Raw genomic sequence first — 25,593 nt, 5'->3', positions numbered from 1 at the left:
ATAGTATTTATTTTTTCATACATATATTTCATTTTTAGAGGGTTTCACTGCATGGGGTACTCTAAATATGTCATGAGTGTTTGAAAAACTTAGTAGTGTTTTGACTCAGAGGGGGTTTCAAAATGCTTCACGTTTACATTTTGTAAAAATCAATCGTCTCTCCAAGACAAAAAACTACAAGGCTAAAGGTGGTATTAGAAATTAAGCACCAAACAATTATCTTTCCATTCAGTATAAATGGAAACATTGTGCAACCTGTTCAATGACCATAATGAACATGGCAAAAAATATGTAAATCTGATCATTAGACACTAATTACTCAAATGCAATCTGGACCCACATGTTGTGTTTGCTTTTGTAGAAGCGTCGATCCATAAAAGATCCTCATATTGATATTATATAAGAAGTCTGTGGTTCCATCCACCAGCATTTATACAATCTGAGAGTCTAGTGATTTGACTTAGCAATATATTGAGCTATTGTATGACCATATCTCTATATTATAAAACGAAAACGAAGCAAAAATCTTTATCGTTAAGCTCTGTTATCAGTAATAGACCAGTGTCTCTGTATGTTCTAGCTATATTCTCATGTACAAATATTCATATCAAAAGTTATACAGCACAATTCTCACCATTTTCCTTTACAAGAACTCTGATTAGTGAACATTAAAATGATTCACAAGTTTAGATGAAACCAAAAACAAAATGGTGCCGACCTCAGTAAATAAAATATAGATGTAACAAACACGGAACTAAAATCTGCTTCAGGCACAACTTAAATAAAGGCATTTGTGAAAATATCATATCAAATATGGCGCTTATGTTCAGTATCCATAGGCTAAAAATGAAAAAAAAATGCTTTTATTTACAAACAGCTAAAATCTCTGACAGATTCATGCTTCACTTCACAACCTGAATTTGTCCTTAAAGTGCATGCAATAATAAGCAGTTTTACCAAGTGGGATCTTGAGTTGTGATAAGATAAACGGGTTGATCAAGCGAATGCCAATTGATCCTACATATCAAATAAAAGAAAAGGTAAGAACTGTTGCCTAGAAAAGTGAGGGACCACAGTATACTGTATGCATAAGCACAATATGGAAGTATGACCAAAATAAAAAAATAAAAAATTAAATGAATAAACTCTGACTTTATCCAGTGACCCCATACAGTAATATTCACATTCAGAGCATGAAATCAAATAAAACAAAATCAATAAAAATCAATTAAAAAAAGACAAAGCAGCTTAACACCACGGGGGAGTCCGCAGCTCACATTCCACAATGTCCCTCCATGTAACACACACATTAAGCATCATACGAACATGATGGGTTTCTACTTAAACATATCAAAGTGCCAATTTTACTAAAATTTCCTGATTTATTCAATTCATACCAAAAGGAGGAAATGGCATGGAGGAAAGAGTCTGTTATTTTTAACACATAAGTTTTGAGTTACACTGACTAGGTTTGAGTTTTATTGACATGTTGTTGTAGATTCTTTTGTTTTACTTTTCCCCCTTCAAGTTTCACAAAAGAAGTTCTCATTGCACGTAACACCTCCATTCAAAGATGCAATATCTAAGAGAGAAGAAAAGCAATAGAGAAAGTTATCCAGCTCTGTCACCGTGGACGTGACAAACCGTCAAGTGGACGCGAAAAAAAGGGCACGGATATGTTGTCCTCTAAAGATAAATCCACTTTCATCTGTTGTCTTCTTTGGGGAAGTCCAGAGATCCCAGGCTTCCAAAGCCGAGGCTTCTACTTTCTGTGTCAAAAGTGTTAATTTCTCTGTCCTGACGTTCCAACAAGTGCTTGATCTTTTCGGTGCGCTCCTTCTGAAGTGCAGCCAGTTCCTCTTCAATCTGCAATTGGAAAAAATGATGGTAGTCACTCTTTATGTGGACTCTAAGTTTCAGCTGGTGTTTTGTTGCCAGAATGTCGAAGACTTTCCGAAAGAGATGTCACAAAGCTACTTGCCAAAATGACAGGAAATTAATAGGAATACTCCAACCTCAAAATGTTAATTTGCGTATCAATTACTCACCCTGTGTTATCTTGAATTCATGATGAAAACTATTTTTTATAGCATGATTCCACAGTGAAAGTAGAATCATAAATCAATTGAAGTAAATGGGAGCTGCATTTATCAACAGCGAAACTAAATGAAAACATCAGTTTACAAACTCTCACACAACTCATGCAGTATAAGAAAAGTCTCAGTTATCCAGTCGTATGCTACTAGTCTAGACTCACACGGACTTGCCACACATTCTGTGCAAGAGTGAGACTGTTTATGCAGAAACGTTTGCAACACAAGATCCAAAGGCACAGGGCGAATCCTGGTGTGCTAAACAACAGCAATTTGAACGAGCCATGGAACAGGGTTCATCATGGCAGAGACCAAAAAGCGAGAGGAAACTGGACAAGAGTACATCTCAGACCCATTTTTTGTTGTTGGTAAAATTAAAGACAGACATCTAGCTGGCATTCCTGCTGTTGGACTAGAAAGTAATATTAGCTGGTTTGCTATATCTTGTTCTGTTGCACTTCCTTTATGTTTGGTTATGTTAGCAAAGTTTTCGATTAGCTGATCTGTAGTACAGGTGCATCTCAATACATTTGATTATCATGAAAAAGTCAATTTCCAGTAGTTCAAGTCAAATAGCCCCAACCAAGTATTGAGTCATATAGATGGACATACTTTTCAACATTTCCATGTTAAACATACTTTTTAAAATTGTCTTTTGTAATATTCAATTTTTTTGAGACACTAAATGTTAGGTTTTCATTAAATGCAAGCCATAATCATTATAATTAGAAGGAAAAAATACATTAAGACATGAAATGTTTCATTCTGTGTGTAATGGATTTATATAATGTGTAATTTCCACTTTTTGAATTGAATTACTGACGTAAATAAACTTTTCTATGATATTCTAATTTATTGAGATGCACCTGTATTATAATGATGACAAAATGCAGTTCATATTTATGATAGCCATGTAGAAGTGAACTGCACTCTGAAATTACCTTATGGCTTTTACTCGAGCACCACCACCACGAACAAGAATTTATTACGTCAACTCAGTTTGAAATTCTCATTCCCTTGTGTATGGCATTGTATTACCAACTCTACTATTGACCTGAAAACAGCTGCAGAGCTCTACAGTCACCACAAGCTTCCTTATCACTTGCCAGTGATGAGCTTCACCAGTAGGACAAGAGTGTGACACATCAGCTGTGCAAGTCCAACCAACCATTAGAAGTTGGTGGAATCCCCCCACTAATGCCTTCACAATTGCATGTTTGGGAACACATGATCCACCCTCTTCCCCTCAACACATTTATATTTGTGGTCATAAGCGATGTACTAAATTGTAGAAATTCCCCCAAAAATATGCTGCTGTCAACACGGATTCTCTCTGGACATTTATCGATCCTGACGTCATTTCTTTTCACAGTACGCTATCACGCTGCAGTCATTTAAAGTATTTTAGAACGGCTTCAATCTTAAACCTACCTTCTGTTCAAGGTGCGCTCTGCGTATGGAGACCTTCTGCTCAAGTTTATGCTGCTCTCGCTCATGTTGGGTCTCCATCTGTGACTTGGTTTTTCTCTGGTAGGCATCCAGGAGCTCCATCTCTTGCTTCAGCTGCTGCTTCAGAGCTTGGCACTCTGTTTCCTGCTCTGCGTCTAATCGCATCTAGAGACCCGGCGAGACAGAGGTAGTTACAAACACATTAACAACAAGCATAGGTTGGGCCTCATCTATCAAACTACAGGCCAACTTTTTTCTTTTTTTTCTCCAAAAGATTCACAAAATAACAGTAAGCTGATGCACATATAGTTACCATTAGTCTGAGGTAAGGAGCAAATGTGTTGCACAAATAAATATACAACATACAAATGATGAATGAGGCCCACTTCTGCAATGCATGACAAGATGCTTCAGGATCTTCGTACCGCTTGTGAAGCCATCATCTCGTTGATGCTCTGCTCATACTGCTCAGCCAGTATGGCCAGCTTGCGCGTCTGCTCCTCTTTAAGGCTCTTCAGGATGTTCTTATGGTCGCCTTTGGGAGAGACCTCCAGCTGATGGTTCCTAAGTGCTTTGTACTGCTTGTTCTGCACCTTGCAAGTGTCCTGGAACTGTTTCTTGATCTGCATCTCCAGCGCCTAGAGGGTGAAAAGAGAAATAAATGTTTGTGTCCTGTTCTTTCATATTACATCCAGATAAAACACAATCAAAAGTCACCCGATTATGTCCGGCCTGACCTAAAACCAGTTTTGGTTAATAGTTCAGTTTGTCTTTATTGGTTTAACAATGCAAAATGATTATACTGAACTGTATCTTTCTGAATTTAACTAAAAACCAAACAACTTGAATGCATTTAATTTCACCTTCTCAGGCTGCCAATGTTTAGTAAATCATTTTGAAGTGGATTAAGTGGTTTAAATAATTCAGTCATTAATGAATTTGCCCTTGAACTTTTCAGTTTGCATACAGAAAGTGAGCTTTCACTTTCTAGCATTGTAGCTGAAACAAAAGCAAATAAAAGCAGACAATAGATAAAGGAAGGAGAAAAGATTTAAATATGTGAAAGATATCATAGAAATGTTTTGGAAGAAGCAGTTGTCATGGCAACATCATTGATGTGCTTACTACTAAATTTCTGATGGGCACTTAGAATAAAAATACAAGGTAGGTAAATCGAATGTCAGAAGTGGAAATAGTAAAAGGGACAGATCCTGCAAAACCTGCATGATCATTACTAAAAGTATTATGTAATCCTCCTCATGTCACCTCCAGAAACAAACTTTTAAAACTTCTCAAAATGACGTTTTCTGGATATCACCTCAGTAAATAACCACACTTGCAAAGAGAAAGTTGCAGGCACCTTGAGGTTTCTGGGCTGCTGCCGCTGCTCCAGAGTGTGTTTCCTGTGTAGTTCTCTCTGCCGCCGGCCGTTGTACTCCTCCTGGTTTTCCAGCTCTGTCTGGTGCTGCAGCCGCATGAGTTCAATACGTAGCTTCTGCAGCATCTGCAGCTGCCTGCGCTCCATGTCCTGGGTGGACTCGTCCTGCCGGATCATCAGGGCATGCTCCATCTCCTTCTGGGTCCTCTTCTTGTTCAGCTCCTGCAACAACAAGTTTAATGTAAATGTTGTTTTTAATGACAGCATATGCAAATTCAGCTTTCTAAATATTCTGTTAGGTGGGTGTACTTATTTGTGAAAGACTAGAGTCGTGTATCTTATGTGAGCACTACATTGCACATAGTTTCATATAAAAGCCCTTGACTGCTTCTGCTGGTTAATTTTGGTGTCCCACAGGATACAGTGTTAGGTCCTCTTCTTTTATGCTTGTTGTTGCTGCTATAATTCACAATTGTAGTGACTGTTTTAAGACACCTAAAATATGTAATGCATAGGGGGTTTCTCAAATAAATTGTCCAAGGTGTAAGTTGCCCTGATTGTCATCTCTATAAACAGATATAAAGACAATGGAACTAGATTTTGATAGAGGTTCATTTGCAATCTGAGTAGTATTGACCTATCACATTTGAGCGTTGCATGCAGGTAAACTGTAGAGAGCAAAAGAGGCAGAGCACATTGGCAGAAATGCAGAACCCATCGCCTATTGTCTGACGATGATTTAGCTTTTTATTAGTTTTAAAAAATGTTTTTTTTATCTGCATTCATATGCAGATATCTGTATACAGCGATTGGCCAATGGGAATGAGCTATTTTGATGGGCATAATGTGTACTCAATGCAACCATGTTTACTGCCTTGTTAAGACCTTTTGGCCCTGCTTTTGAAAAATCCCCAAATCCCCCCTATTTGCTGGTTCAAGCTTGCCAATGTCAGGATTTGTGGTTTTTTGTTGTTTTAATTCATAAAAATGTACATTGAAAACCCTTGGATATTTGTTCAGTTGGTGAGAGTCACAGTTGGAAAAAAATCACTAAGGGTGCATTAGTAATTAATTGAGTTATCAGACAATAATCAACAAATTACTAAAAATAAAAACAATGAACTTATCCCCGAGAGTTGCATCCATAATTTATTCATATAAAGAAACTATGTTGTTCTTTGGAATCTGGTATTGATTTGTCATCACTGACAATGACCATTTCTTGTGTCCAAACATCTTCTGAAAATAACAAGAGTCGTGTCCAAAACTGTGATATTTCACTTTGAGATTGTCTGCAAAGTCTGAATACATATTATGTAGTGTCAGGAAATCACATTACCTCTCTCAGTTGCTCCTGTTCAAACTCGTGCTTCCTGACCAGACTCCGGCGTTTGAGGGCCCTGCAGCTCCGGTCGTAGACCAGCCTCTGCTGGGCCAGCAGATGAGCTTCTTCCTCAGCCTGAGAGCGCTGTATTGTTTCTTTGTGCCTGGACAGACGCTCCTGCTTCTCCTCCTTGGGTGTGCAAGGGTCTTCGCTCATCTCCTGTAACACAGACAAATAAAAAACAGAACAGATTGAAAGGAGTCTGAATAGTCTGAAGACAATCTCATAGAAAATGTGTTTCATACTGAATAGATGTGATGATGTATTTGTTTGTGATATTTACTTCTTTGATCTTGTCTTTGCAAATCCTGTACTCTTTTTTCTGATTCTCTAAGAAAGTAGTCAGCTCTTTCTTTTGCTGAGCAACAATCTGTTGCTGGATCCTCCTCTCTTCTGCTGCAACTGACTTCATCTGTGAAGAAACATTCAAATATTCAAATTGACACCCAAAATGCCTGTGCATGCACAAGTTTGACATGAAGTTCATTACATCAGTAGTTCCCCCCTCATTCTTAGATGCTGTTGAGGCTGTACCTCTTTGTCTGTTTGAGCAGCGTGGCGTTTGGCCAGTCTTTCCAGCTCAATGTAAGTGTTGTTCGCTTGTGTCTCTAATTCCTTCTGCAGCCGGAGCCTATGCTCATCCATCTCGGCCTTTAGCCTGTTCTCCAGGGCGATCAGCTGCTTCTGGTGCTGCCGCCGCATGCGCTTATACCCAGACATCTGCTCCCGCAGCTCAAAGTCCTGCTCATGCTCCTGGATCTACCTGATGACCTAGACAGAGGAAGACAGGAAGCAGGAAGTAAAAGACACAAAGCTGGCACAGAGAAACAACTGTCATGATGGAGATAGTGGGAAAAGGGAAGACAGACCGCTGGTAAGTCAGAGGATCGGGCCTAAAACACACCACACAGTGCAAACAATATTCCCAAACTGGATAATAATCATTCTGCAGATTACTAAACATCCTCAATAACCCAAGAACTAAACAAGGGTTGATACAGGATCTGACAGTCCTTTGCATCAATGCTTGTCAGCATCACACAAAGAGTCAAAGTTCATCAAAACACAGAAGCTCAGCAGTTTAATCCCATTCATACTCCTGATTAGAATCAACTCTTAATACTAGAAAGCAACGTGAATTAATCCATCAAACCACACATAACATTTATATGATACCACTGTTAAAACCAGATCTGTGAGATGACTATTTAAGACATGAGGCATGAGAGAAGACGTGGAAATGCACCATTTACAATCTGACGAAAAAAGTAAATCTCACTGGTAATAGACAACAGGCATCAGAGATTTATATGGAATACATATAAATGCAACGCACACACATAAAAGCAGAGGCAGAGAGGGAAGCTGAGGATGGAAAAAATGACATCCATTAACAGGATCTGGTTGCCATGACTACAGATGTACAGCTGAGAACACAGACACCCCTTCCCTCCCCTCCTCACCCCCCGCCGCCAGCACACACGCACACATACACACAAATGCACGCGCGCGCGAGCACACACGCGTATTTTTATGCAAACGGAGAGCGAGAGCGAGGGAGCGAGAGAGAGAGAGAGAGAGAGAGAGAGAGAGAGAGAGAGAGAGAGAGAGAGAGAGAGAGAGAGAGCTGCGTACCAAAGATGCTGATTTGATGGTGGCAATGTGTTCACAGATCTTGCAGTCGAGAGACCGGCTCTTGTGAGAAGTAGGCCGCAGCTCTGGCCTGGTGTCCCTGTGCACAGCCTCATCCCTCACGCAAGCATGGTCCTGCAGGGGGGGAGGAAAAGGAGGAGATAGTGGGGCTGGGTGCTTCCCAGGCCCTCCGCACTCGCTGTTTCTGCTAGAGCTGCTATTATTGCCGAATCTCCCTGAATGCAGCACACATCCAGCTTTAAATGCATCCTTCCCGTGCTTGTTCCCCCGCTACTGTCTGCAAGTTCTTCCTAAGAGAGAAAAGGGCATTGCCAAACAATTGCAGGCACCACCGAGAAGGCAGCTACTGGATGTAGTCGGTTTTTTTCTGGCGTCCCCCTCTTCTCAAAAAGGAGGAACCAAATGGCTCCGGTGGATAAGGGTGAATTATGCAATGCCTACCATTGATAATCGGAGACAGATAGCACAGGGATGTATTTTACTGCCACTCTTCTATTCCCTTTCAAAATGCAAGAAATGTTTGAAGGGAGAAATACTTTTCCTGTGTTCCAATGATCGCATGTGGTCGCATTTTTAAAAATGTTTGAATCAGATAAGGCACATCCAAACATGGTTTTCCCTCGAATATGTCGCTTGACGATCCGTTTGTATTCCACTCGAATTTCTGTCCTACATTTACAGCGCACTTGGTCATGGTAGGTGGTTCTGGTGCCTTCTATTCATCTCTTTCCTCTGTCCCTCTTCTACACTCCCCCTTCCTTTAAAGAGACACCGCAATACTACAGGAGGCACTTCTCAACAAGCCTCAAGTTATTTCACAGCAGGCTCTATCGCAAGATTCTTTTTTACAAATCAAATGGTAAATGTGAAAAAATAAATGGTAAAAATCAAAATGATAAGACCAATGTCCCCTTATATAGGTAGCATGAATGTAAGTCAGTATTTGTAAAAAAAAAAAAAAAAAATTAAATAAAAAAAAAAGAAAAGGAGAAAAAATAAAATTATTATTAGGTTTTATTCTTGCTGTACATTTTCACCAAATCCACTCCATTTTGAAAACAATAGCCTTATATATTTTTATTTTAATAGGGCACACTCATGATGCAATTTATACTTCTTGATATAGACCCAAATATCGACATAACACCGATATTGATATATGTATTCCTCTGTAGACAGTGAGCATTACTTGTATTTTGGAGCAATAATGAGGCAAATAATTTTATGCACATATTTTATACTTTTGCTATTCCTGTCGTTACTTCTTGTGGCTGCAGGGGGCGACAGAGACAAACATTTTAATGCAGTCACTGTGTGTCTCTCTCCATGGTGCTGAAAATACCAGGGGCGCAGCGACAGGGTGGCTTCTGGGGCTGCAGCCCCAAATATTTTAGGTTTTTAAGAAACCTTTAATTTTGTCATTACCCTTCAGTCTCCCTGACAGGACCAGCAAATGAACAGAGCAAAAGTTCTATTACTGGGAATATATATATGTATTTATGAAATATGAATAAAAATTTAAATATTATATAAATACATAGAGGAAAAAGTATCCATCCTCAAGATTTGTTGTGTTATACTTTCAGAATGATGACCACAGGCAAAATAAGATCTACAGCCAGAATCACTATGGAAAACATTTCATATGACCAATTTCCTATTGTGTCTGCTGGGGAATGTGTTATCAGAAGCTGGGCTCAAGCTTGTTCCTTCTGGATGCTTGTTTTAACATTTGATCATCATAAAGTATCAAATTACGTCATCAAAACCATTTTTCTTTTAACCTATCCAAAAAATCACTATTAAGCCAAGAGATCTTATAAAGACAAAAGTGTGTATGGACTCATTAAAATGAATCCTAATCCTTAAGTACTCAGGTCAGCCAATATGTTTTGATAATCAACAAACCAAGCCAAGAAAGCAGTCAGTAGAATATGTGGACATATTTAAACAAAATTCTCCCTTTTTTTCAAATTATATTCCCGGATATTCAACCAATATTTCCATTGAATTAATCAATTTTTTTGACATACAGTACACATATAGTGACAGTTCATTTTAGTTACCTGTCATTCCTAGTTCAAGCACTAGATGTCACTGTTTACTTTTGAGGGGCCTTGATCAGATCAGCTGAGCACCTGACTTTCACTCTTGACCCTTTCAGTCTCTGTTGCACTTGGAGAAATGAAGCTGATGTTACATTAATGTTTAATAACACATTCATTTCAACCAGATTTAGGTTCGCTGTACATTTGCTTTGAGGTTTGGCATCAAATGTATTTAACCGCAGAGAAATAATTATTGAAATTGTGTGTGTGTGTGTGTGTGTGTGTGTGTGTGTGTGTGTGTGTGTGTGTGTGTGTGAGGCTCTGTGTTACTCATGTTGTGGGGACATACATCTGTTTACACAGTGACTTTGTGGGGACTTGCATTCCTTATGGGGACAAAACACAAGTCTCCATAACATATACTATTTAGGGGGAAGACAGGGTTTAATGTTAGGCAAGAAGCGGTTAGGGATAGGGTTTGGGAAAGTTTGATAATGGAAACACAACATCCACAAATATATTGGCATAACAAACTTAAAAGGTATATGGACAGGCTTCTCTCTGTCCAGATATATGAGAGAAAATGTTCATTAAGGTCTTCATAAATACATAAAATTAACTTAAATATAAAAGACAAAACTGTCTCTCAAAGAGACCATTTATACTTCAGTGCCCTCTTGTGGACCATATGATGATTTTAGAAAAGCAATGGATGAATAATCAATACAGCATAAACAGTGTTACTTGTGATATTAATAACATAACCTTTAAATAAATGTATGAGTAATTAAGGACACTAAAGAAGAACATTTAAATCTGTTTTATTTATATGGCAGAATTTGTTTAATACATTTGTGGAAAATTATATTTCAGTGCAGCTTCACCAGGCTGATTATTTAATACACCAATGTCCAGACAAAACCATAAAATTAATCCATGCTACAGCCTTTACAGTGTACTCCCTACAAGCTCAACAAAATTCAACTAAATTAATTGATTATATTGCCATGTTACACGGAAGCATCATTTGAGAAACATGACATTTTGTCATTAAGTAAATAAGCTGTTTGGATATAAATAGTCAATTTTAACTGTCCATTCTTGGCCAGTATTGTCAGCCATAATCTCCTCAGTCCCTCAGGTCATGTAAGGTCACAGCTACAGCTGTGATGAAGTGTTGTTAGAAATGCAAGGTCATGCTAATCCTTTTTTAAGCTTTGACCAGCAAAAATAATTCCTTCTTCTCTGAGTCGGTTTTTGTTATATTGATGACTCTGCATTTGATTTTGAAACCAAAAGTAATTGTCACGTGGTCTTGAAAGGATGACAATGCACAATAGTATCAGTATCTTATAGCAGGAAAACAAGCTTGTTGTTACAGTAAATAACAGTATAGTTCTGTCTTTGTCATGCCCATGCTACAAAGGTTGCTACACAGAACTTGCTGATTGTAGTTTCAAATTCTTTTCACTTTTCACCGTCCTGCGTCTGTCTAATCTGAACAGGTATGACGATCTCATTGACTGGGTTGTTGATAGACGTCCCGGGGGCGGGGGCCTCTATGGACAGAACTCCATCGCCAGACAGTGAAGAACTGATTTGCTGCAAGTCCACCCCCTGTGGTAGCCTTGAAGATAAAGTAAGAGTAAGTTTATGTTGACCTCTTGCCTTTATGTTACCCCAATGATGGACTCTCTGAGGGGAAGGAGCAACAAAATAAAACTGGGTGGGCCCTAGAGGGCACCTCTTCCCATTTTCTTCCCGTTTTCTCCAGTGGAGGGGCACATTAGAGGGCACTTAATCATTTTTTCTCCACTAAAAGGGCACATTAGAGGACACTTCGATACTAAAAGGACACCATAAAGGGCACGAATCAAGTTTTATTTACTATAAGGACACCCTAGAGGGAAAAAATCATGTTTTCTTAATTGGAAGGACACCCTAGAGGGGAACACATCATGTTTTCTCCACTGGAAAGGCACATTAGAGGGCACTTCAGTACTATAAGGACACTCTAAAGGGCATAAATCATGTTTTATTTCCTAAAAGGACACCCTAGAGGGCAGCGATCATATTGTCTCTAGTAAAAGGACACCCTAGAAGGCACAAATCATGTTTTCTTCATTGTAAAAGCAACCTTTAGGGTGGACCTTTTGTGGCATTTTTTTTAAAACTTGAGGACACTAAAGGAGATCAAATGGAGTCCGCCAATGAGTTTCACCATTTGTTTAAATTTCTGAGACTGTTAAAATAATACACAACAATTATATTGATAATCACAGCAAGATGTTTTTTAATTTCTCACATTCTCAGAGACAACTTACTTGTATTTGCGGGTGAAGCACCTAGAAACTGATCCATGCACATCCTGCCTTTCTTCATGATTTCCTTGTAATGAAAAGCAGACATAATTAATAAGATTCATTTCTGCCTGTGTAATACATTTACAAATTATTACGATACAAGGTTTGTCACGACTCACAAATAGCTTGTGTGAAATCAGAGTACCTGATATTTGCAAATAACCCTCCTTGGTTGTGATTGTAATTTCCTCAGGCGAAAAGTGATTGACATCCAAGTTGATCTTCCAGCTGTCCTGCCCTGTTCGGATCTCTGACACTCCACTTGTCAGTTGTCTCAGACCCTTTTGGTTTAACGCTGCAGGGTGCTGACTACTGAAAGGAGGCAGCAGGGGAGTTTGAGCGTAGCCAGGCCAAGAGAAAGACGCCAGTCTCTTTTTCGACCAGTCTATCCAGTCCAGATCACTGGGGTCCAGGAAGGGAGGGAGGCCAAAATCCTGCGCAAAGATTCGGCTCGGCTGCGTCCAGTTTGGGAAAGGGTCCCAGCTGACATCTCGGCGGAAAATGGGACGGGATAATATTTTATTTTGCTCCCCCATATCCTTGAAAGTAAGCGCAGAATGAAGTGAAAAGATGTTGAAAGTGGAGAAGCCTATATAGCTCCACCCTTACAAACAAGTCTAGATTGATAACCAAAACACAATGGGTAGCTGTGTTTTTATTCCCAAAGGAAAGTGAGCAGGAGGTCTGAGGAAAAGGCTGCTTTGGCATCTGTAATGCTCCACTCACACACGTTATATACCCAGCTGATTGATTCTAACACTTGTCCAGCATTAAGTGTGATCTAAGGGATGAGAATGACTTGGTATGTCATGAGCTGGGGTGTTTCTCCTCTGTTGCCCCGGGTCCTGGAGAGGATAATGCTAACTATTTTGTATTTATATCTCTGGAGTGTCTGTGGCAAGTTGTTGTTGAATGACTCTGGGAGCAGCAAGCAGACAGTTTATTCAGCAGTGGCCTCTGCAGTCTTGTCACATACTGGTGCTCTTTGTCCATAGAAATCACAGCCTTGTGTTATGTGAGGGAACAGCACGTACATTCAGAGTTACACGGTAAACAACAGAGCGACTTCCAGTTTCTCGACACAAGATTGAAAACAAAACTCTAAATGTTATCACATGATGAGTTTATGTAGGGCAAATTACAACGTTAAAGATGTGTTTACATCCAGGACAAAGTAATGGACTGAGGCGCTGACGCAGTGGTGTGGTGGTGAGGAATTTTACATCTAGAGCGATGTCTCCGTGAGTGTTATGTTGTGCAAATAATGAACTGAGCATTAGAGGAATAAATCAAGCCATTTGCCATCAGAGAGGGATGGTATTTATTTATGAGGCCTTTCCATCTGCACTCATCCAAGGCATTAGTCCAAGATGTTAACTAGTTCAGTGTCAAACATGGTACAAATAAAGTATCATCAAGTAGCTGAAACAAATATTCTTGGAGTAATCCAGTTGCCCCGAAACTGAGCTATTGTCAATAACAGTTAAATGACTTGATTTTCATTTTATATGTATATATTGCATCGAGAATTGTATTTCTAAATTATTCAGATTGTGCCTAATAACCAGTGGTGGAATGTAACTAAGCACATTTACTTAAGTTATGTACTTAAGTACAATTTTGAGGTACTTTTACTTAAGTTAGTTTTGAATGCAGGGTTTTTACTTGTAGTGCAGTAATTTCACAGTGTGGTATAAGTACTTCTACTTAAGAGATCTGAATACTTTTTTCCACTACTGCTGATAACCTCAATGAATATAGAGTTTCTTCTTTCCCAGTAAAAGTTATGGAGAGATACAAATTCTTGCAGGCCAAATTGTAATCTACCAATATATAAGTATCCCCCTCTATTTAGGACACATGGCAGGCCATTTTCATTCTCTGCAAAAGGATTTTAAAAAATAGAACAGTAGTTAAACAAAAGCCCTCCTCCTTAATTAAAAACATTGAAACATGCATAGTAGTGCAGTAATGAGATGAAAGACTGTGTTGTTTGGCAGAATGCACAGTAAAATAAGAAAATAATTCAAATGAATCTGGTTTATAGCTTCATAATAAACTTTATTTGCAAAATGTATAGTTCAACAAATAACTTTAATAACTGTATAACAATATTGATAAGCATTTAATGACAATGCACATACATAATGCGTACACAGTGGAGAGTTCATCAAATCAGTTTTTCTGTAAATGAGCTGACTAAAGATTTTCTTTTCCTTCAGTAGCTAAACACTTAACATTGTATGACATTGACGATAATGGAGTGTTTGGACAGTAGCAGGTCACATCATTTATGTTTCACCTTTGATGAAAATTGTATCAATTGTTAACTTATTGATCAAACTCAAGTGCTTTAGATCATTTGATCATGTTTGCATAGATCCTCCATCTAGATGGGCACATGAACACAAACATGAACTTACAAGCCTGCATTAAGTGATTGCACTTTACAGTAAACATAGGCTGTAGTTTTAAGCCCAGAGTGCTTTGCAGAGATGGTAGGTGTGGTCAAAAGTGCAATGTAAGTTAAAATTAAATAGAAGTCAGTGCAACAATATTTTACAGTCATGGAGGTGTAGTGTATAGTTACTCTATCTGTGCTGTGAACTTTGCTCGGTCTTATGATCTGGATCATGGCTGACGTTTACGACCAAAATAAGAGCTTTCTTTTGTGTGCTGTGTGTCTTTATCTACTGTAAACAGGTATTTATGCATGCATTCATTTTTTAAAAATTCAGTAGATGAATAGTTTTGCTTAAAAGGCATCGCTTCTCTCATTTTCTTCTTTCTGTGCAGCTTTTCTAAAAAAAAAAAAAAAGAGAGATACATAAATAGTACATACATAGAATAGTGAAGAAGCAGAAAACTATAATATAAAGTCTCTGTTAAGCTTTTTTTTAAGTAAATAATTAATGTTACAGATAAATGATACATCAACTGAAGATATTGTACTGTACCTTTTCTGTTTCCTGGAGAGCAGCACAAGTGTTGTGATAATCACAATCAGCGCTACAGCTCCGATGACTGAGCCGGCCACAATTCCTGCAATGTTACCTGAAAAACGATGGACATTTCTAAACCAAAAACAACTTGATTCCTTTTTTTGTAAGTCTTCTGCAGACTAGATTCAGACAGAAAGGAGACATGCATGCAACAAATATCACCAAACAGAATGGTTCATTGCTCTGCTGATTTGAGCTTAGTTTCCATTTTAATTCAGATTTTCTAATCCAATTTAACATCACATTGGATAAATGTTGTACTTATGTCCCTTATGGAAAGTATTTTTGTGTTGAACATGCTCAATATTTCCTATGATGGGATTAATTATTAATTTAATATTTAAATATTTACTTTAGTCTTTGAGTGCATGTTTTTGCTTCAGTTGAGAGTAAAAATTTGAATGGATTGTTATTATAGTCAGTGATCTTTATGCAAGTTATTTTCTCTTACATACATATTTGTGTCTGGAAGGTCATGAGAGTGATTTGATATTTTGTGCATTTCAACACCAGAGCTGATTCGATCAAATGATGCACACAAGGACACACCCACATGCATGCTGAAATCCAGACACTTGCATGGATTTGTGAAGATTAAAATCTTTGGACTGATTCCATCATGAATTCATACTGGGAATAATGCAGGTTGTTTCCTCTCCAGACCACTGGCCGGTCTTCATGCACACACGCTCTGCTGGTCCTTGGAGTGTGTAGCCATCATCGCAGGAAAGCTGCACCTTCGCTCCTTGTAAATATGTGGTCCCCTCCTTCTTCCCATTAGTTGGTGGGGAAAGCCATCCACAGGATACCACTGCACAGTAAAACAATAACACTGTGAAACCAAGTAAATGTGTATAGTGATGACTTTTTCATAATGTGTTTTTAAACACTGACCTGGCTTTAGATCCTCCACAAGAGAAATGTGACTCCGGAAAGACATTTTGGTCGCATTTCCCATTCTTGGACTACGACCTACCAGGATATCATACCTGCAGGACAGAGGCACTGATTAGAAAATGGGCTCCTTAAACTTAGGAAAATAATTTCAGTACAATGGAAATCACTTTCATTTAGAGAGTTAAAAACTGAATCATCAGAAGTGGAAATATTATTTTTAGTCCCTTTGAGTTAAAAACACTGCAAACTGCATTTCCCTTAATGCAGCTTTTTTGAGAACTCATTGTTCGGTCAATGTCCATGTCTTTTAAATCCATAACTCCATAATAGTTGGAAATGCAGAGTCGAGATAACCCTGATGACATCACTGTAACATCATCAGGGTTCATTTGTGCGACTTGAGAAAGCTCGGCTCAGAGCCACAGAAGACATTTTTAGACTGTTTTCACAGGCTGAATGGTACTCCTCAATATGGCTAAACTGACATTCATGTATAAAATTGGCAAAATGTCCCTTTAAGAGAATTGATTGATTGAATTCTTACTGAGATTGACAACATTTGTGTCTTAAGAAAGAATATAAAATGAATTAATTATTCTAATGAGTAAAAGTAGAAACAACTTTTCTTCTCATACCTGCAGAACTGAGCGCCCTCTCCAGAACAAATCTCAGATGTCTCATTGACTAATGGATCATCTGGACTCTCAGGGACAGAAAACACTGGAATAAAGCTCATGTCATGTCTGGGAGCATAGAGATATGTGTCCAAAAGATATTCTGAATCATATGTGAACAAGGCAGAATGGTTGTAGATGGCCCCTGTAAGACAAAAAGAAACAAAGTTAGAATTAAAAGTTCTTAGATTTAATGCATTCTGTCAAAATAAAAGTTTCCCCAATGTAGGGGAAACATGAAGGGGCCATGACCCTGGAAGCTGTATGACAAATAACTGGTGTGGCGACAGGGAAGGGCCTTGAACTTTGGTGACCTGCATATACATTTTTCTGATTAATAGTCAGGATAACTTCTAGTGTGAGTCGGAAATACATTTATGACTGCAGCTCTTTAAACCTGACCAAAGTCCTGGCTTTTCTCTTGTAGTTGCCAAATGTTACTTGTTTTACTTATCAAACTAATGATTAGTTAGTCTACCATTTCACATAATAAATTCATTTTTCCACTCATTTTGTGGGGGACCTCCCATGTTTTCATCATTATATATTTGTAAGTTAAAGAACAGCAACTGTGGCCTGTATCCCAAACTTCATTTTATAACGTTTTGTTGAGAATATAATATAAACAACATCAATAATTTCTTACAGCTTGCCCCGAAGCTGAACACCTCCTCTGGATTGGAGATGTTCCTTACAAGTTCCCCGTTGCTGAGAGCCAGGTCGTCTTTGACATCACCGTTCATATTTCCCAGCAGTCCTAGCGTTGAGTCTTTGAACTCCTCTGGCAGGAGCACGGTGGTTGTCATGGTCCCCTCTCTCAGTCGGACTTCTATCCCGGCTCCACTGGGGAACATCACGGTCACATTTGTTGGGGTGGGAGAAAACACAAACACACCTAGAAGAAAGATTAGGTCAGAGTAAATGCAGCTGCTGTAGGGTCAAGCCCCTCAAAGCACAGTTTCTCAACCAGCTTCTTCCTTTGTGGATCCGACATGAATATACAATTATTCATGCTAAAGTTGGAACAGGAATGGGTAGATTGCAATCTGCGATCTCACCACTAGATGCCATTACAACCTACACACTGAACATTAAAGTAGCAATGCACCTGTATTGGAAATCTCTATTACAAGTAAAAGCTCTGCAGTGGAAATTAAAAAAATAAAAATACAGAAAAAGTATTCATCATGCAGGAAATTGGCTCCTGTGTGCAAGTATATCATATTATTGCATTGTTCATATTTGATGAATTTACTCCACGTGGAAGTAGAATTTTACTTCAGGTCAAAGTGGAGGCATATCTTTATTCTTTTTTATCACGTGTCCAAATTCCTACTGACTGTCAAATCAGTACAGGGAAAATATTTATGAGATTTCATCAGAGGAAGTTAAATCAATGACTTCATCATAATCAGAAATGCAATCAGGGTCTCACCGTTCAGGTCTATCCAGCTCTGCTCAGTAAAGGAGAGGGTTTTTTGGTTCTGCAGTACTTCAAGGCCGTCATGACCGCTGACCAGCCTCACCTCAATAACATCAGAGGGTATTTCTTCCATGGCTACAGCCGTCAACGTTGTTGCTTTTATCGTACCTAAGATGATGTAGGGAAAAAAATGATTGAGTTTTATAGATTTAAATATTCTTACCATTATCAACTGGATGCATTTACTGATCCTGGTTGAGAAAGGCTAACTGCTAAATGCTCAGAATCTTCAATAACTCACCATTCACTGGCTCCGTTCTGCCTTGGATTGTCAGGCCTTTCTTTTTTGAGCTCACTAAAGTGTATTCCCCGAGGCCGTTGAAGGAGTAGCTGACACCATCAAATGTTATGAAGTGGGGATCTCCAAACACCACAGCTGGATTTACACGCAAAAAATTAAGACTTAATCGATAAACAATAATCACATTAAAACATAATACCGTGCTTAATGATTCACTCACCTGAGCTGGGTGACTGGTACCGCCTGCAGTCACTGGAGGGCCGGTGTTTGAAGTAGTAGTGGCAGTTGTCAGACCACAGGCAGCAGTAGTAGAAACTGAGCACATCGTAGACCCAGTGGGACTGTCCAGGAATTCTAGGGGGTTTGTTGAATGGAGGTGAGCCCCAATCGTGTGCTCGGTCTGGAGTACTTCCCCCAATCGAGTCTCCTGTCAGCACCTGAGCTCCAGTGCTGTCGTAGCAGCACTGTTGTCCGGCTGCATATCTAGGACTGTTGATAGATTTCCAAAACATTGTCAATCAGAACAGGGAACTCTGTTGCAACCAAAAACATGAAACCAATTCATACAAGAGGATGATACTACTAATGTGATCTACTGTCACATTAGAGGTTTAAAAATGGACATAGCCTCTGGGTCTGAAAAGCGAAGCCAATGCGGAATGCTCTTAAACCTGCATTCTTTCTAATGGCCAGCAGGGGGCACCTCCACTGGTTGCAAAAATAAGTCCAATCGTATATAGAAATAAGGAAAATCATCCTACTTTTCACTTTCCTTATGAATTCATGGTCTTGATCACTTGTTTCAAGCCTTCTTCAATAAAGCATGATGTTCATTTTGTAAATTATGGTCCCATTTAGAGTAAAATAGATTTTTAAGCAGGGCGTGCTTTAGGGCGTGGCCTCCTTGTGATTGACAAGTCACTACCAAAGAAACCAAAGTATTGGACAAAGTGAATACAGGCGTGCATTAAATTAGTAATTTAAGCCGTTTGTTATAAATAACACATGACACATTTTAAAGAAAATATGAAGAAATAATTAATGGAGACAGAAATGTTACTGCGTAATGACCAGTTACAGCAGGGCAGCTGCACCTGTTGCACAAAACAGATCCTGTATTAAATTAATAGTTGTTATATCAACATTTTAATTACTGGTGAACCTTACAGTATTGTTACAATGGCTTCCTCCATTTTTCCATCCTTCCAGCCACATTCACTTCTCCCCAAGGCCGTACGTCTCATTTAAGCTTTATTGCCATTTTCCACTTGTTCACCAGTTGCCTTTTGCCCTATATCATCTTGGTCACCTGACTCACACATACTCATGTTTAGTTTACTTGTGTCATTTCCCAATAACCCTGTCAAACATATATCAGTCCTTTTCCAGTCATTTGTCAGATTGTCATATCACTATGTGTCATTTCTTTCCACCCCCTGTCCAGCTCTCCCCTTTTCCCTTTTACCTGCTCTTTTATCCCACCAAACGCACCATAAATCCGTACATATAGTTACTATAACAGGTGTCATAATTCAAGTTGACATAAATGTCATAATCAGGGCTAGTGCAGAGTTTAATCATTTATCGAAGCTACTAACATGTCGGTGAGTACAAGCAGGATAAGAAGGGTATTTACTACTGCTTTCTTCTAGGGTGAGGTAGGGTGGGCCAGGTGTGGGCAGGTCTCTGAGGTCATAGATATAAACAAGGCAGCCAAAAAGCTAAAAAAAAAAAAAAGTGCAGTATAAGAATGAAGTATTTGACAAAGATATCCACAAAAAAATCTCTCTCTCTATATATATAATATATATTTTTCAGCAGATGCCAAAATGCTAACCTACAGTATCTGCCAGCAATGAGGTTTGTTTATATTATAGCACCTCAACAAACAAATACATAAGCATTCATAAAAGTTGCTGTGAACATGTTATAAGCAAATATGTTTGACATATGTCACATACATTTGTTGAGTACAGGAAACCCAACTTTGGAAAAGTTATTGTTTTGCTCATTTGCTCATTTTAATTGTGAATGTACAAAATACAGCTATAAACACTGCAAAATATATAAATATTGTATGTTTTTAATGCATTGATAATGATGCAAATGCACTTGTAATATTTAGAATATAATGTCACCTGACCATGAGGGCAGGCTCGGTGAAGGACTCACCTGGCTTGTATAGCCCTCACACAGTGAACACTTCCAGGGTGATAGGTGCACACGCTCCCCTTCTCGATATCACAGCCATAGTCAGTCTGACGAGAGAGACAAACAGGGTCTAACAGGCAGCCAAATGTGCATTTTACTGTGTATACTGTAGTCCAGAAACATTACATTAATATGAGAAAAGGCAACCAATCAGTTTTTCATTTAGCTTGTCCAAAGTTTATCAGTCAGTGAGCAAATAGCTGCACACACGCACTTTCAACACTATGCGTCACTCACGTACCATGGAAAAACATTAATGGCTCTGCCTAACCCCTACTGTAAATTCTCAAGATAAAAGGCATAAGATCGATGCTGAAACATGTTCCGCTCGCAGAGATCACAAACGTAAACGACGCGATTAGGGGAGACCTCTCCTTGACTTTGAACTGATAAGCAGTGAGCATCAGCTAAATGCTACAGCCACTGACAATCACCATCAGCACATAAAGCAATTATATACTTTTATCTAGCACATAAAATAATCCTGTACACTAGTGAGCATGTGTGTTTTCTGTTAATTACGTACAGACTGTTATTGCCTGTTTCCAAGCCAGAAATCTGTGAAGTAATGGTTTGTGTGCGTATCAGTTTATGCTTCCATCAGTTTTTTATTAAATTAAAGGCAAATTAATGCATGTTATTGACGGTTTAAGACAGTCCAAAGAAAAAAATTGTGATGTCATCAAGTACCAAGTCTTGAATTACTCCACAGACATTGAATTGAGTAAAACTTTTCATCCTTTTCTCAAAAAGGCATATTGGAATTCTCAATGTAGGTGTTGTTCCCCTTTAAACCTTTGTCCACAAAGGTTTAAAGCCAAATCTAAACTTGCTCCTCTTTACACTTACATGAAACCTCCCTGTGTCTGCTCTCGCCTGAGCCAGAGTGCAGGGGCAGTCTATGATCTCACTGAGGAAGTTGGGCAGCTGATTTTCCAGCTGGTCCCATGCTAAACATTTATCCAGGGCCCAAAGTGTTGAGTTCTGTCTGAACTTCTCCTCCAGTTGCCAGGCCAGAGCGTGATCCTCAGTCCATGCAGCTTGGACATCCCTAAATGAAACATATGACAAATACTGTACAGCTGACAACTACAATAACATTTGTATTAAGGTCATCTATATTAGTAAATGGCTTCTAACCTTTTTCCTTAAAGGATGCCTTTTTAATCATTGAGTAAACTGACGAACCCTGACTATGTGACCTTTTATGGATGTTTCATATTATATCCAGTGCATAAAAATAACAGCAAAGAACAACTGGTACAATTAACCTAAATAACAAATGCAATAACTGCAGAAAGTTTGTGTAAAATTAGCAATTTGGATTCATTCTGAGTTTCCTGTTGCTTTTCAATGTCTCTCTTTATTATGTATATATTTTTTATTTTTAACAATCATACATACTAAGTCCAGCGTCTTCTCCCTGAAGCTTTGCCACTATTCTATTTGCTGTTTGGTGGTTTTACCTGCTTACCTTTAGTTTATATTTTAAAAAATAATCCAAAAATTTGAAAGATATCATGGAAATGCAGCCAAATAAGTGCAACACTGGATGTAAAGAGACGTTGAAAATAACATTTCTTATTTGAATCATTATTTAGGGTAGTTATGTGATCAAATAAGGGTCATTATATTTTGAGCTTGCTTGAAGTTTGCAAGGTATAAAAAGGGGGTCAAAATTCACTTTTGGTTTTCACTTGGTTTGCTTTACAGAAATGAAATGCTGAAAAATTGTTTTATATGCCTTGAAATCAAAAAGCACTGGCAACTATCTTTGACATTCCCAGGTTGGGAGCCAGTGATCTATATTATGTGAGATGTTTGAACATACCTCCTGCCATCAGTGTTGGAGCTGGAGCTGATGCGTAGAGAGCCAAGCTCCCAACTTGAAAAGCCTTTCTCTGCTGGTTTGGGCAAAAAGCTGAAGGAACCATTGTTGGGCTGATCCTTTGCAAGTGAGTACAGATAGGTCCACTCGCCCCGCCAGTTGCTTGTATAGGGTTGTCCTACAAAGGAACAATTTACAGAATTCAGTGTTTTTATTGTCAATTGACCTACAAAGTGTAAAAGCAGTCTATAAATACTCACCAGTCTCCTTGTATCCCCACAGCTCTATATTGACCCTCTCCGCTCTGACCAAAGCAGTATCCCAGGTCATCTCAAGAGTGCCTCCAACACCAGGTGTACCATAATACTGCCACTTTGTTGAGTTGACCAGAGTCGCCTTAAACTTAGCATCTAACTTGCCCGTGTGTACTGTAGAAACACATTTGAATCAAATAAATGATATATAATAATGCTCAACACAATGTCAACACCAATAACTGTTAGAAAAAAATGAAGAACGAGTAGACAATCATGCAGACAGTTATTGTACCTGAGAGCCAGGATCCAGCTCGAGTGAATGTAATGCCACCATCAGAGGAAATGTGCAGAGGAACCAATCCTGTTTCATACAAGAGTGGGGAGATGCAATGGCCTCTACTGTTTTCATCAACATACCCGAAAGTATTTGTTTGATTGCTGAACCTGCCGACAAAACAATGAGCAGTTTACTATAATGAATCGAAGCTGTGAAATAGTTTCTCTTTACTGTAAAACAATCAAAGGATCAGGAACTTGTAAACACTGACGTTTAAAAGAAAGTCTTACCTGCATACAATCTCTGAAGTGTTACTGAAAGTTGCATTAAGGACAATAAAATCTGTCCCACCAAACATGGAGCCGGAATATGGAAGGACATCCACACAGTATTGTTTATAGTCTGTGCAGCAGTTGTCCAAAGACGTGCATGTCGCATGGCATGAACATGAGTCCAGCTTTTCCCCACATCTTTCTTTACAGGACCCTGCTCCTGTCCAACATAAGGAGAAAGAGGTCTTAAGTGTCTGAAACATTCTATGTAGCGGTTTCATTTTTAAATGGATAAATATAAAAGAAATGCAAAATTATAGGAAAGACTTTTAAATTTAAATAATAATAATAAAATTAAATGATACGAAAGTTAAATACAATGTATAAAACAAATTGTATGTGTACTTACCCAGTGTCCTGCTGATACATAAAGCCAGAAGGACAAATATTACTGCTGAGAATCTTTCCATCCCGACTGAGTAAAACTGTTCTCGGTTTCTCGCTTGGCTGCTTCCACAATCTGTCCTATGGAGTATATATACTCAGCATTTTTCTGAACCTTGGCCCTTTGATCCCAGGCCTTTACAAACATTTGTTTAATCATCAACAGAGATGAGAGAGACATTATAACTGTATTTATCCTCACATGACTACCTTTGACCACCTCCTACTTCAGAGTCAATCATTGTGTGGGACAGTGACTCACCTCAGCACTTAACATGACTAATAATCAGATAATTTTTTAGATAAAGAAACAATTATGGAGCCAATAGCTCAATAAAAATATATCTTAAATAATATCCGCCATTTGAAATAATAAAACAATTATACAAAAGGGCCTTTTTGGGGGGGCTGACAGTCTGAACAAGAAGCCTGGAAAGTAATCTTATCAGCTGAGCTCATGTTTTAACTGCTCTGGCAGATAATATCTATCTGTGAATTAGCCTGCTGATGTCAGGCTACTGAACAAGGCCAACATGTATGGAAATAGTGACTCAAAGAATTTATAAAAACATTTTCTGTTTGAGTCATGAATGTGCCGTTTTCAACAACAACATACAGTCAGATTCATTAACTCTTTTTGCCTCAAGGACAGAGAAATAGTATTTTGTGGATATGAGAATTTTACTTTAGTTTAATAGAGCTGCAAGACATTTTCTTTACATGCTAGTATGTGTGTTGTCCAGCAGAGTGTGCTGCAGATTAAGCTACTGCACAAACCGGTGCCACCTTACTGAGACAAAAATATAAATATATTTGTTTCCTGCCCAGCCATTCAGTATCAGAGGCAGATTGAAAATGATTTGATTACATGATTGTAATAGACAACAAGGGTTCATTACCTGAAGTGGCTAATATGGATGAATGTGGGAATGATTGATGTAAAACAGCAAGTTACACTTATTTTTTATTGAGTTAGTAGAACATTTGCTAATTTTCTTTATTGTGGTTATTCCAGAGAGTGGTTCAGAGAATATTATTTTGTGTTTTCTACTCTATCTTTGGGGATTTAAGTTAACAGTATATTCAAACAATGGCAGAACTCACCTCTCCCTGATTGCCTCCTCAGTAGGGGGCGGGGCCAAATGATTAAAATATGACCATGCACCTGGTTAAGAGCTCCAGGAACAAACCATAACGATGAAGGGGGGAGTAGAAATACAATAAAATGCTGTTTTATTTGGCTATTTTCCATGTATGTCCAATTGATTAATGGATAGAACATTGTCTTTCTGTAAATAAAATATTTTTGTGTTATATGTTTATATAGTGTAGGTTTTAATGTAAGTATTTACTATTTTATATGGAGGTGGCCCCATCATGTGGTTATGTCCACCTAATTACCATCAGCAGGAAAGGTATATAGGGCTTGGTGTTGGGCATGCTGCTCTGTGTGGAAAACTTAATGCCATCGCTGGGTCATCTGACAATCATTCCCATCAGAGGTTTTGGTACCCAACCTCAAAGCAATCCCTGTGGAGGAGACCTGTAGTGCCTGCAGAAGGCCAGTAGGGGAGGCTGCTGCCTCAGCAATCATCTGATGGTTTATTTCACTCTGTACTGAAGAAATTTCCCCTTAAAG

General features: G+C 38.6%; 3 protein-coding genes across 5 annotated transcripts; all 3 read right to left on the bottom strand.

Annotated features, from left to right (window-relative positions):
• Positions 1 to 102: 102 nt before the first annotated feature.
• On the bottom strand, positions 103 to 8,689 carry taok3b (TAO kinase 3b). 2 transcript variants are annotated; one of them, XM_059358527.1, is made up of 8 exons: positions 7,940 to 8,689; positions 6,839 to 7,075; positions 6,588 to 6,716; positions 6,260 to 6,463; positions 4,903 to 5,142; positions 3,968 to 4,180; positions 3,525 to 3,707; positions 103 to 1,866 (listed from the first exon to the last, which is right to left on the bottom strand). In XM_059358527.1, the coding sequence occupies exons 2-8, from the start codon at positions 7,022 to 7,024 to the stop codon at positions 1,705 to 1,707; spliced, it is 1,317 nt and encodes a 438-aa protein (XP_059214510.1). In that variant the 5' UTR covers positions 7,025 to 7,075; positions 7,940 to 8,689; the 3' UTR covers positions 103 to 1,704. The 2 variants fall into 2 exon arrangements, with proteins under 2 accessions (XP_059214510.1, XP_059214509.1); XM_059358526.1 differs by lacking the exon at positions 7,940 to 8,689 and having other exon boundaries at positions 6,839 to 7,905.
• A 2,121-nt stretch (positions 8,690 to 10,810) lies between these two features.
• LOC131992612 (heat shock protein beta-1-like) lies at positions 10,811 to 13,200 on the bottom strand. Its single transcript, XM_059358236.1, has 3 exons — positions 12,514 to 13,200; positions 12,330 to 12,393; positions 10,811 to 11,632 (listed from the first exon to the last, which is right to left on the bottom strand). The coding sequence occupies exons 1-3, from the start codon at positions 12,902 to 12,904 to the stop codon at positions 11,473 to 11,475; spliced, it is 615 nt and encodes a 204-aa protein (XP_059214219.1). The 5' UTR covers positions 12,905 to 13,200; the 3' UTR covers positions 10,811 to 11,472.
• A 1,208-nt stretch (positions 13,201 to 14,408) lies between these two features.
• Positions 14,409 to 25,093, bottom strand: LOC131992954 (sushi domain-containing protein 2-like). Of its 2 annotated transcripts, XM_059358666.1 has the most exons (17): positions 25,059 to 25,093; positions 23,920 to 24,035; positions 23,529 to 23,730; positions 23,254 to 23,405; positions 22,965 to 23,132; positions 22,708 to 22,882; positions 21,726 to 21,927; positions 20,838 to 20,923; positions 18,886 to 19,154; positions 18,666 to 18,800; positions 18,377 to 18,532; positions 17,588 to 17,836; positions 16,903 to 17,086; positions 16,265 to 16,359; positions 16,002 to 16,181; positions 15,326 to 15,422; positions 14,409 to 15,169 (listed from the first exon to the last, which is right to left on the bottom strand). In XM_059358666.1, exons 2-17 carry the CDS (start codon positions 23,978 to 23,980, stop codon positions 15,124 to 15,126), a joined length of 2,457 nt encoding a protein of 818 aa, XP_059214649.1. In that variant the 5' UTR covers positions 23,981 to 24,035; positions 25,059 to 25,093; the 3' UTR covers positions 14,409 to 15,123. The 2 variants fall into 2 exon arrangements, 1 of the variants encoding a protein (XP_059214649.1); XR_009396256.1 differs by lacking the exon at positions 14,409 to 15,169 and having other exon boundaries at positions 15,924 to 16,181.
• Positions 25,094 to 25,593: the final 500 nt, after the last annotated feature.

This window comes from Centropristis striata, chromosome 19 (genome assembly GCF_030273125.1).
Source record: "Centropristis striata isolate RG_2023a ecotype Rhode Island chromosome 19, C.striata_1.0, whole genome shotgun sequence".
NCBI lineage: Eukaryota > Metazoa > Chordata > Actinopteri > Perciformes > Serranidae > Centropristis > Centropristis striata.
This window is presented reverse-complemented; position numbering and strand designations above follow the sequence as displayed.

Bases quoted from the DNA above. Each gene is read 5' to 3' on its own strand.
- LOC131992954 (XM_059358666.1), bottom strand. From the start codon at position 23,980: ATGGAAAGATTCTCAGCAGTAATATTTGTCCTTCTGGCTTTATGTATC. The intron at 18,801-18,885 runs GTGAGTGAATCA...GTGTAAATCCAG, and splicing joins GTACCAGTCACCCAGCTCAG to CTGTGGTGTTTGGAGATCCC. The intron at 17,837-18,376 runs GTGAGACCCTGA...TCTTTCTTCTAG, and splicing joins GAGCTGGATAGACCTGAACG to GTGTGTTTGTGTTTTCTCCC.
- taok3b (XM_059358527.1), bottom strand. From the start codon at position 7,024: ATGTCTGGGTATAAGCGCATGCGGCGGCAGCACCAGAAGCAGCTGATC. The intron at 6,717-6,838 runs GTACAGCCTCAA...GTTTCTTCACAG, and splicing joins CTGCTCAAACAGACAAAGAG to ATGAAGTCAGTTGCAGCAGA. The intron at 5,143-6,259 runs GTAATGTGATTT...TTGTTGTTGCAG, and splicing joins AACAGGAGCAACTGAGAGAG to GAGCTGAACAAGAAGAGGAC.
- LOC131992612 (XM_059358236.1), bottom strand. From the start codon at position 12,904: ATGGGGGAGCAAAATAAAATATTATCCCGTCCCATTTTCCGCCGAGAT. The intron at 12,394-12,513 runs GTACTCTGATTT...TTTCATTACAAG, and splicing joins GGGTTATTTGCAAATATCAG to GAAATCATGAAGAAAGGCAG. The intron at 11,633-12,329 runs GTAAGTTGTCTC...TTTATCTTCAAG, and splicing joins TGCTTCACCCGCAAATACAA to GCTACCACAGGGGGTGGACT.